This window comes from Mustela nigripes, chromosome 12 (assembly GCF_022355385.1).
Source record: "Mustela nigripes isolate SB6536 chromosome 12, MUSNIG.SB6536, whole genome shotgun sequence".
NCBI lineage: Eukaryota > Metazoa > Chordata > Mammalia > Carnivora > Mustelidae > Mustela > Mustela nigripes.
In genome coordinates, this window is record NC_081568.1 from 103,677,914 (window position 1) to 103,689,977 (window position 12,064).

The window sequence follows — 12,064 nt, forward strand, 5'->3', positions numbered from 1 at the left end:
CCTTTTACAAAAAAATTTTGATTTTTTCAGTCAACTAAATTCAATTCTGAAAAATTTATCAGAGAATTATTTCTAAATACATCCTTTTTCTTGCTGTACACAGTGCTAAGGGCAATCCTGTCAGCTCTTAAGCTCTTGTTTGACCTGCTTTGTCAAATGCTTTGTGAAAGGATATTCAGAAGGGTACATGTGATGTCAACTTTCATTAATTCTTTCCCAAAGAGAGGTGTTCAGTATTCAAACTGTGTTCTCCTGGCACAATCTATGTTTCAGCTTCATTTCAGAAGGTCTACAAGCACTGCTTCCTTTGGAAGACTGTTCTTTTTTGCAATTACTCTTCTAAAACAACCTTTGAAAGGACAATAATGATGTCCCATAATACTGTTTGCAGGGAACTCATTAAGAAAATAAGTATTTCTGAGAGTTGAATAAAAATGTATGTATCAATATTAAATTTTACTATTTTCATTGTAGATGTACAATAAAAAATTAAAACTATCCCTTGTTCAACCACTGTTTCCCAATGAAACAAATCCATCCAGAGTACCGCTTTTGCTTTTACGTAAAACAATTTGTTTTCAGGTACAAGAACCATAAGCATATATTCCCAAAATTATACAACATCCTCTAATTCAATTGTAAGAGTGATTGTATATTAGCGGACACTTAAATGTTTTGTTGAGTTTTACAAACAGCATAGGTTAATGAAAAAACACTCATTTCAAATGTTTTCATTTGAAAGAACAACATAAATCACTAATCCATTATTCTCTCTTGCTGAGGAAAAAATTGAGAAAGATTTTATTGAGATCATAAATCTAGATTTTGAAGATTTTGAAATGAATTCTTGGTTTCTTGTATTCCCCCAACAATCAGTTATGATGTTTGGCATAGTCATAGAGCTAACATAATTCAGTTGCCTGCCAAAGGTCTTTTTCAAATTTTGTCCTTTCCACCTTTCTTCTGAAGCCGGTTTCTGGTTGGTTCTGTCAATACCAAGGGTTCCTGTATGACACTTGCTGGGTAATTTTTGCCCAACAGTTCAACTTCCACCTGTTGTCCTACTTTACTTAGCTCTATAGGGACATAGGCAAATGCCAGACTCTTCTGGATGCTGTAACTGTAGCTTCCAGATGTCGTGTTGCCAACCACCTGAAAAACAAGACCCAGCAATCCTTACTTAGCACCTTGACCACAGCTTTGTGCTCCCTCCTCCAGATTAAACATTCAAAAATAGGTTCAACTAACAACCTAAAAGTCTTGAGGATTATTCTCTTTGGGGCTAACACGAGGAAGCAAACTTGACTTCTGAGAAGAGTAGGCTTGCAAATTGTGAAAAATAATTCTCAAAATACTTATCAACAGCCTCGAACTTCTCAGGTTTAAATCACACCTAGTTTTGTTTTTTTTTTTTTAAGATTTTATTTATTTATTTGACAGAGAGAGATCACAAGCAGGCAGAGAGGCAGACAGAGAGAGAGAGAGGAGGAAGCAAGCTCCCTGGTGAGCAGAGAGCCTGATGCGGGACTCCATCCCAGGACCCTGAGATCATGACCTGAGCCGAAGGCAGCGGCTTAACCCACTGAGCCACCCAGGTGCCCACACCTAGTTTTTTTTTTTAATAGTTGGCACTATTTTCCTCAGTTTCATGCCAAGAGATATGATAGGCGAAGACTTGAATGTTTCCATTTTAAACTTCAAAAAAATTCTCTTCCACCATCCAACTAGCATGGCAAAAGACACAAGGGAAGAACAATTCTAAAACTCCTAATGTAAATGTAGTCAACTGTTCCTCTTGGGACTGAGGAAATGGCTTGCCGAATGAAACTACTGATAAATCGATAGTTAATGTAAAGTGAACATTCTTTGAGTACATAGCATTTAGCAATTCTTGGTAATGCTAAGCACTTAATGTTAACTTTACCCTCTCTAGACCCACCACGTCCAAAACATTTTGGGGGACATTCTAGAGCATGAATGAGGTTTGGTTCCCACCCTCAGAATCTTCCAGCCTTGTTGAGGAATTAACACAGAGATAGAAGAAAACAGAACCGAGAAGCCAGGAAATAAACATCATCAAGCCAGGATTTGTTCTCCATTTGGAAGCTGGGTGGAATGAGGCTGGTGGAAAAGGGGGATGGAACTTTCCAGGATGAGCGGAGACAGGGAGTCAGGCGTGAGCAATTAGCCTTGCGGAGGATGAAATGGAATCACAGAGGACGGCAAACCAGGGAAAAACACTGAGCAAAGAAAAAAACCTAGGAGGTGAAAACAAAGGTGAAAACTCAGGCCTGTTTTAAAGATAAGAGGATAAGTCAAAACGAGATCTAAAGGAAAAGATGAAAGAGAAACAGTAAACTTAAAGAAAGAAAGGAAGAAAGAGGAAAGGGAAAAAAGGTGATAGAAAATGTCAGGTTAAAACACCACATTTAAAAATTGTAAAAGGAAGACAACAAAAGCAAAATATGATATATAGCCCCACTCAAAATGGCTTCTCCTGGCTACACAACATTGCACTAATCCGTACAGCCTGACTGTTTTGCATAGCAAGCCGCGTGTAGCTGGCGCTCAAAAATTCATGGGTGGGAATCAGCCTGGTGATCCTCCAGCTGCCTCAGCAAAGAGCCCACTACAATCAACAGTCTTATTACAGCATTTCTCATCTCTTAGATGCCAACACATTTATGACGTTAAATACAGACTCCTGGCTCTATAGCCCTAGTCTGTAATTATCTCACTGAAACCCCAAATCAGAAGCTCTCCATATCATTTCTGAGCTTATTATGGGGAGAATTGGTGGATTTTAAAGAAAATAAATGTATTCATTAGTAAAAGCTTCTCTGGCAAATTATTAACTGCTGAGGTACTGCTGAGAGAATGCATATGCTTTAAAATGGTTTTTCCTTTTCTCTTTAAGATTTTATTTGAGAAAGAGAAAGAGCAAGTACGTGTGCACATCAGCACTAGCAGGGGGAGGGGCAGAAGGAGAAGCAAGACTCCCTGCTGAGCAGGGAGCCCCACACCCAGCTCAATCCTGGGACTCCAAGTTCATGACCTGAACCAAAGGCAGACACTCAACGAACTGAGTGGTTCAGGTGCCCCTAAAATGATTTTTTTTTTCCTTTAAATCATTGTGAGTAATATAAGGCAGGGATTTGGGTCAGGAAGGTTGGAGTTTTAATCACAGCTTTTGGAAGACTTTCTTGGTAACCTTGGTTTCACTCCCCAGTCTGTAAACCTGAGGTCTGTGTTTAGAATCCTGGAGAGGTAACCGGATTTGCTTCGGCAAGTATCTTAAGAAAACAAGAAGAGGCCAAAGCAAGGCTCTTGGCTAAATCCCCTAATTCACTGGGTCAAAAAACCTTCCATCCCTTTTCAGAGATTGTGTGAACCACTTCCCCAGGCCTTCCCATCTCTTAAAATCCCAGCAGTGATTCATCTTACAGTTATCACTGCATGAGTAATGTAAAGAAATAGCATATTTATTGTACAAGTGCTATTTTTTTAAAAGATTTTATTTATTTGACCCAGAAAGAGATCACAGGTAGGCAGAGAGGCAGGCAGAAAGAGAGGAGGAAGCAGGCTCCCTGCTGAGCAGAGAGACTGATGCGGGGCTCAATCCCAGGACCTGGGGACCATGACTCGAGCAGAAGGCAGAGGCTTCAACCCACTGAGCTACCCAGGCGCCCACAAGTGCTATTTTTAATGTATTTATTGAATGTGTTGCTTTGTCCTAGATTACTTTCATGTTTCCTTTAATTTCTCTCTAATCCAATGCTGAGTAGCCTAGTATTTTAGAAGTCCAGCCTTTCCTTTTTATCTAAATTTCTAAGGGAAGGTTTCCCCTAGCAACAATTTTATTTCATTCTACCTTAAAATCTTCCAGATTCAATTAAATCCATTCTTCCTTTTTGCTCTGTGAATCACAAAAACAACCTGTACCCACCCTCTGCCTAGCAGGTTTTCATATTCTTTGCTAAACACTGGCTTTCCTTTTACCAAAGAAGCAGTCCTCATTCAGGTTTAGCCTTTTCTCATTCCTTTCTGTGAAAACTCAAGACCCTTCTGACTTAGGGGAGCTAACAGGGTAGACGGCCTTTGAAGGAGAGACTGTAATTTAAGTCGGAGGATGCATTCTATTTCTCTGTGTGTCCCTATGTGCTTTTGTTTTTAAATAATAAAAAAGACCACTTTTTCAACTCTCCAAACTTCATATCTACAAAATACCTTTTTTTTAATAACTATAAAATATTTTTAATCAAGCTTGATGAACAAAGTACATACAGCTATAGTCAAGATTCTTGTCAAAGTGAACCTGTGACTGGGGTGCCTGGCTGGCTCAGTGGGTAGAACATGCAACTCTTTCTTTTTTTTTTTTTTAAGATTTTATTTATTTATTTGACAGAGATCACAAGTAGGCAGAGAAGCAGGCAGAGAGAGGGGAAAGCAGGTTTCCTGCTGAGCAGAGAGCCTGACTTGGGGCTCCATCCCAGGACCCTGGGATCATGGCTTGAACCAAGGGCAGAGACTTTAACCCACTGAGTCACCCAGGCGCCCCAGAACATGCAACTCTTGATCTGGGGGTTGTAAGTTCAAGCTCCTTGCTGACTGCAGAGATTACTTAAGAATAAAATCTTTAAAAAATTTTTAATAAAAAAATTGCATGAACAAAATGAAACGAAAAAAATTGTCACTCACAAAAATGAGTGACAAGACTAATTCTTTTGGATGCCTTACAAATGGACTCTTCTAACGATTTTCAGAAAAATATTTAGTAATGGCAACAAAATTGGGAAGAAAAAAAAAAAACAGGATTACTTACTCGGAAGGACAACATTCATCCTAATGCATAAAGAATCTCATTTCTATACAAGTCTGTAGTTGCTGAAGAGGCAATTGCTTTAACCAGTTGCTAAGATTAGTGAAGTTACCTACATTAGTTGCCTACATCGTTTATAGAAAACACCTTCTTTATAACTCCCCAATGGGGCATCTGAGTGGTACAGTCAGTTAAGTATCTGACTCTTGATTTCTACTCAGTCAAGGTCATGGGGTCAGCCTCAGCATGGAGTCTGCTTGAGATTCTCTCTCTCCCTCTCCCTCTGCCCCTCCTGCTCATGCTGTCTCTCTCTCTCTCAAATAAATAAAATCTTGTAAAGAAAAGAAAGAAAGAAAACTTCCTGACAAACCTGCTTTTATAACAGAAGCCTTTTCATACCCACACTAATGCCTCAATTTTTAAAAATTAAGCCTTATTTAAAATCATAATCCCTCCCGGCATCACCGCCCATCTCTCAGCCGGACTCTCCTTTTCCTCCGGGCACTCAGCACCCCGGATGTGCCATTTAGTGAATATGTTCACCATCTAGCTCTCTCTGCCCTGGAATGTCAGATCGATGGAGGCCCAGAAGCTTGTCTGTTTTGTTCACTGCTGTATCTCTGGTGCCTAGCATTTGTTGAATAACAAATTTTTACCTTGTAAGTTTGCACCTTATCCCTGGCAGTAAAATATTTGCAAGAATAGAATACCAAATACCAAAGGTAGTACAAGTCCCCACAAAGTCAGGAAATAGAGCAAAGAGTATTTCCTATGTTTCCAGAGTATAAAGAGGATCCAGAAGATTCGTTGGCAAGGTGAGAAGACGACCCTACTGAATATCAAAGAGCAGACAAGCAGGTATCAGGAAATTCAAGGGCTATTTGTAAAGGCAACTACAGGGGCACCTGGGTGGCTCAGTTAATTAAGCCGCTGCCTTTGGCTCAGGTCATGATCCCAGGGTCCTGGGATTGAGTTCCACATCAGGCTCCTTGCTCAGTGGGGAGCCTGCTTCTCTCTCTGCCTCTGCCTGCTGCTCTGCCTGCTTGTGCTCTCTCTCTGACAAAGAAATAAATAAAATCTTTAAAAAAAGGCAACTACAACTGGGTTAACAGCTCCATAAGCAGATGGCATATAGGAGGAAAGATGAAAGATACATCAGGGAAACAGCACACTGATACAGAAAAGGAGATGAAATTCAATAATGGAACTCGGGTTTTCAGCTCGACCCTTCCCAGCTTTGAGCTATAGTTGATGTGTAATATTGTGTATGTTTAAAATACAAGTTTCCAGCCTTTTTAACTTGAATGTGGGTGTCAGGTTTATACTGTGTTCATCAGGGTGGTGTTGTGTGGTCGCACAGAACATGACAGCATAGGGGTGCCTGGGAGGCTCAGGCGGTTAAGTGTCAGACTCTTGATTTCAGCTCAGGTTGTGACTCGGGGTCTCAAGATTGAGCCCTGTGTCAGGCTCCACACTCAGTGGAAGTCTGCTTAGGAATTCTCTTTCCATCTGATCCTGCTGCCCCTCTGTCCCTTGGCTTGCACACACTCATTTACACTCACTCACTCTCTCTCTTAAAAAAAAAAAAAAAAAAAAAAAAAAAAAGGAACAAAACAGCATCATCTGTCATTCCACGGCCAAAACAGAAAGTCTGTGCAGGGGTTGGTGTGGACTGTATTAGAAAGCTGGCAAAGACCAGAGTGAAAAAACAAGAAACAGAAGAAAGAAGAAGTGGGGGGAAATTTGATGACTAGGGAAAAAATTAATTAGAGGCACGAAGAATCTAAGACATGAGAAAATGGAGGCCCAGAGAGGCTAAGATCAGGTCAAACGAAGTAGCTAGTTAATGGCAGAGGTGATTATCAGTGGCAATCCTGGGCAAAAGTGAAGTATGAGGAAAAGCTTATTATGAAAAGAGGTCTGAACCGGAAATTTAGAACAGAAAGGTGGAGGAGACAGTGAGGTAAGAGGCTCAAAGAGAACGAACTCAGCACAATTAAGGGTAAGATGTTTAAGAAACAGTTTGAGGGGGGCGCCTGGGTGGCTCAGTGGGTTAAGCCACTGCCTTCGGCTCAGGTCATGATCTCGGGGTCCTGGGATCGAGTCCCGCATCGGGCTCTATGCTCAGCAGGGAGCCTGCTTCCCTCTCTCTCTCTCTCTGCCTGCCTCTCCGACTACTTGTGATCTCTCTCTGTCAAATGGATGAATGGAATCTTTAAAAAAAAAAAAAAAAAGAAACAGTTTGAGGGCACCTGGGTGGTTCAGTGGGTTAAGCCTCTGCCTTCAGCTCAGGTCATCATCTCAGGGTCCTAGGATCGAGTCCCACATCAGGCCCTCTCTCTGCCTACTTGTGATCCCTCTCTCTGTCAAATAAATAAATATATTAAAAAAAAAAAAAAAAGAAACAGTTTGAAATCTGAAAAGAGTCTGCTGGCTTCAAAGGGTCTAACAACATGCCCTGCTTCTGGGATGTAGGACAACTGTGGCGCTCTGATCAAGTGCTGAAGAGAATTCAGTGAGACATGAGCAGAGACAGAGAGGAGAGCAAATCAGAGTATTCAGCATGGCTTAGAAGGAAGGATAAGGAATGCAAAGTCTAACTATACCCGGGTCAGAAATCAGTTCTGTCAATAACTAGCGGTGTAACCTCAAGCAAGTTACTTCACTTCTCTGAGCCCCAAAGCCTCATCTCTAAGATGGGGTGACCATACCTATCTGGGAGGCGTGTTCTAAAGATAAGTGAGTACGTAAAAAATATCCAGCACATAGTAGAAACTGTGTAGATGTTTGTTGTACATCAAACAATCCATGCCTCAGCCCATGTGACAAATTCTTTAGTAATCCAAAGACTGAGATTGGATGCCACTGGCTTTCTCCCACTCTGGTGCTCTTTTTGTCACTGAAGAGAAAAGGGAAATGAAAACAAGGATCAAGGAGGCTGCCATGCATGAGAAAAAACCCATGGAGCCAGATCTCTGAGTCTTTGGGTATTGGTCAAGCAGACCTTGGTCAATATGTAACAGCTGTTCTGATGAGCCTCAATGAACAAGTGCTCATCCCCTGGTCTAAGGGGAGAGTACCCCCCTGCCTGATCACCCCAGCCAAAACACAGCAAAATCATAAAACAAACGTGGCCTTACAAAGAGTTGCAAAAAGTCAAAGATATCAAGTTCTACTGGAAAATTATCTGGTCTTACTGAATACCAACAGACAGAATAAAATAACATTCCCAAACAGGAAGGCACATTTACTCTTTCTGAAGAGCTAACTGGTTCCTACCTTTCACTTTACTTTCTAGGGCTCTACCCTCTGTTGTCATGGAGATTTTCATTTGGTACTTTTTTTTCCCCTGCAAATGTGCTAAGGTTAGAATTACTTCCTTCTCCAAGACCCCAGAGAAGCTAATCCAGAATGCCAACATTTTTTTTTAAATAAAATCCATCTCTTGCATTCACAGATATGGACTTGGGGAGCAAGTAGATCATTGGAGCCTCTCAATTATACCTTCCTCCTTGTCCGTTGTATTTTAAGTGCTTTGTTTTATTTTCTTTAATCAAAGCAGAGAGAAGTTGATGTTTTTGAAAATGAGCCTTTTGTTTTTCTTTCAGTTAACAGACTTCTATTTCTTGAATGTCAGCTCAGAAATCAAAGTGTGTTACCCAACCAATAGACAAATAAATAACAACCCCCCCCCCAAAAAAAAACATACACAAAAACCCCACAAAAAACAACAACAAAAAAGCAACAAAACTCTAAAAGGAAACAGAGGCAAGGAGGGTTTCTGGTGTGAAAAACTGCAGTGGCCCCTGGCCACTCAGCACTCACCTTGCCATCATACCAGATGCTTTCATTTCCCTCCGGATCAACATCGTCCGTTGCCAAGGTGAGGCAGACCAGTCTCCGTTTCAGCCCCTTGGCTTTAATCTGTTTCAGTGCTTGCTTTCCTATGAAGTCTGCTGGCTGCAGGAATCCAAGATAATGATGATGAATGAGTGCTCAGACACTGTGACAAGGTTAGAGATGCAAGCATTTAAATTTGCCTTTGCGATTTTCTCGCCAATTACACATCAAATAAAAATACAGATTGGATCAAACGTCTAGACAAATATTTCTTAGTCGTCAAATGACAGTATCAGCCACATTCGCCTTCAGAATAGGTTAGACTTAAGGGTAATCACTTGTGATAACAATTTTACCAGAACCACCTAGGCAGAAAAACATAAGGCATGATATGGCGATGGTGGATTATGAAGGCGACCCTTGGATCTAATGGCTCTGGACAGCATTACTGGATGGGAGTGAGCAAAGAACCACTCAATTTCTACCCACAGTAAGCCTTTTTCAAGAAGGAAATTCGTCCATAAGAGACTCTTAATCTCACAAAACAAACTGAGGGTTGCCGGCAGGGAGAGGGGTAGGGAGAGGGTGGTTGGGTGATAGACACTGGGGAGGGTATGTGCTATGGTGAGTGCTGTGAAATGTGTAAGCCTGATGATTCACAGACCCCTGGGGCAGATAATACATTATATGTTAATAAAAATAATTTTAAAATAAATAAATTTTTTTAAATTAAGGGAAAAAAAAAAAGGAGGAAATTTGTGTTTTTGAAATGTGATGTCAAAACACCCCTGAATGTTGCACATTTTTTTTTCCTTCTTCAGAATAGAGGTCCAAGAAATGTGTCTACTGTTGCACTTCACTCAGTTCATTCAAGAGTGTACTGATTGCCCTACTGTGTGTGAGACATCATGCTAGGCCCTGTGTGGGTTACAAAGTTACATGTGGACACTTTGATCAAAGAGCTTATTCTCTAACACTACACTCGTCAACCTTGCTTTTCCTCCTTCTAGCCAACACTTGATGGATGATGTTCCTATTCCTCACATGTTCCCCCTGGGCACACTCAGGGTTACTGCGAATGCAACACAAGTGAGAGTGACATTGCTCTAGGGATAACCTTGAGTCCATGCTTATGTGTTAAAAAAAAAAAAAAGCAGGCCTCCTGCAAACTTCAGGACTTCTACATTTATTAGTCAGACACCTACAACAAACAGTTGAGTGAGGACTCCTCATGGAGACACTTTGCTAATGAAGGAGCAGTTCTACCTAACCAGCACGCCAAGGACATGGGGTAAGTGTGAGAAAGTAGTCAGAGGCCAAGAGCAGTCAGAGTGGAAGGAGGGAAGGCTGACCCCCCAGAGGGGCGTAGGCTAACGCTTCTCCATAAGGAAGCCAAACAAGCCTCTCTGATCTTACCCAGGGAATGGGGGATCTGTGATGTACAAATCACATCTCTATGAAGGAGATTTAATTAGAGGTTACAATGTGAGGGGGAAAATTCTCAAGAGTTCTCCTGAAAGAAGAAAGGAAATAACTTTAATTTCCCCATTGGCAGAAGAAGAAAGGAAACAGTATCTCGTGCCAAAAATGTCCTCTGTCACCAACATTTAGGGTTTATACAGCTCTTTCTGCACACAAAACATTTTGGGTTGGGCGCAGTAAGTGCCCTTAACCTCTCAGTGAAAGGGTAGGAGGGGGCCTCACATACCCTCTGCCTGACACCTCCCTGTTCACTCTTTTATGGTTCAGACCTTCTAGGCAAAGCCCACAATGAAATATGATTTCTACAGATATTGCTACTTTAAATTGCTGACCTTCACAGGAAACTGAAAGTTTCCATTGACTGAGGTTAAAATTATTGCAAAATCAAAGTCCGATGACCTCCCCCAGGGTAATCCAGATGGCGAGAACCAACTATAAGGTTGAATGAAGCCAGATAAAAATTCAAAGAGAGCTGGATGTGATGTATTTAAGACAGGACTTCTGGAGAAAAAACCAAAACCACCAGCCCACAGAAAAAGCCTGATTCATTTGAATTCATATCTAAGAAAAATTCATGATAACAGAGGTAACGAACTGTAACAGCATTCCAACAGGTCTCAAAGGTCAACTGGCTTCAAGCTTATGGTCCGTGCTTGCCGACTTAAGTCCCTTAGTCTGTAGCCAAATTAACTACTTTCTTGAGATCTGAAGAGCACTGGCCTTGAGAAGGGAAGGACCAAACTTCTCCAGAAGATAAGGCCCGACCACATCCATCAACAGCTGCCACTGAGGCCAACAAGTCTGTTCGGGGTCATGTCAATGTACAACTAACCTCCTGGGTACCAGCTTCCCATGTGGGTAGCCACTCACCCCCATCTACATTCCCCCTTTAAACCCTCAGCCTTCCCCTAGACAGGGAAGATGGTATTTGGGATATTAGTCTGCCATCTTCTCAGGTTGCCAGCTTCCTGAATAAAGTAGGCACCTTCCTTTCCCACCACCTCTTCTCTCTCCAGTGTTGACTTTCCAGTGGCAAGCAGCCAACTGAGTTTGGAACCAGTTCTAATAACAAAACCAAAATGCATTATAGTAAAAACGCTTCTAAATACAGAAAGAACTTCAAGAATAACAAATTTTTGCTATCTTTTTAAAAGACAACTTGCTATTGTGGATAAATGGTGATAAGTGGAGCTCTTTAGAATTCTTTTCTACCCAGGAATCAATGAAAAATGAAAAAAAAAAATTCTCACTCTTTGTGTGGAAAAGCATTTTACAACAATACTGAGTGGCCAGCGGGCTAGTTTCTGTGATTTGTGGAGTTCCAGGAGATCCTAAGTAGTTTCCTTATCTCCTGTAATGGAATCTGGATCTTTCCTGTTATAGAGTCATTCAGATCTTGAAGGTTTTAGGTCTTCCTGAGTCCCTATTAGAGAATTTTCTTTCAGTTATTTACTCAATTGTTGTTATATCCCTGCTGTATTCAGAAACTTGTTAGGCAGAAGGCATTGAGAGATAAATAGACTATGTTCTTATGCATAAGCTTCTAGGAGGCCCCTAAGGAGATGTGACTCCTTCCCTCCACATCACAACGTGCCCAGTCCTAAACCACTTAGGCCAATGTCTGCTACACCTGTGTCAAAAGTTGGCCACAACCAAAGCTTTCAGAAATGGGTCCCTTCATGGGGCACCGGATGGCACAGTTGGTTGAGTGTCCAACTCTTGACTTTGGCTTGGGTCATGATCTTGGGGTCATGAGATCAAACACCATGTTGGATTCCATGCTCTTCTCAGAGTCAGTCTGGGATTCTCTTTCTCTCTCTCTCTCTCTTTGCCCCTCCCCTCACCATACATGCACACTTGCTCGCTTGCTCTCTAATAAATAAACACATCTTAAAAAAAAAAAAAAAAGAAATAGATTCCTCC

The 12,064-nt window shown here is 41.4% G+C and overlaps 1 protein-coding gene across 2 annotated transcripts in view; it reads right to left on the reverse strand.

Moving 5' to 3' along the window:
* Positions 1-437: 437 nt before the first annotated feature.
* Positions 438-12,064, reverse strand: part of DMGDH (dimethylglycine dehydrogenase) — a 66,103-nt gene continuing 54,476 nt past the window's right edge. For both annotated transcript variants that reach the window (XM_059418126.1, XM_059418125.1), the window contains exons 15-16: positions 8,645-8,779; positions 438-1,152 (exon numbers count right to left, since the gene is read on the reverse strand). In XM_059418126.1, the coding sequence (XP_059274109.1) occupies positions 937-1,152; positions 8,645-8,779 (351 nt within the window). In that variant the 3' untranslated portion in view covers positions 438-936. The remainder of the gene's footprint in view (positions 1,153-8,644; positions 8,780-12,064) is intronic.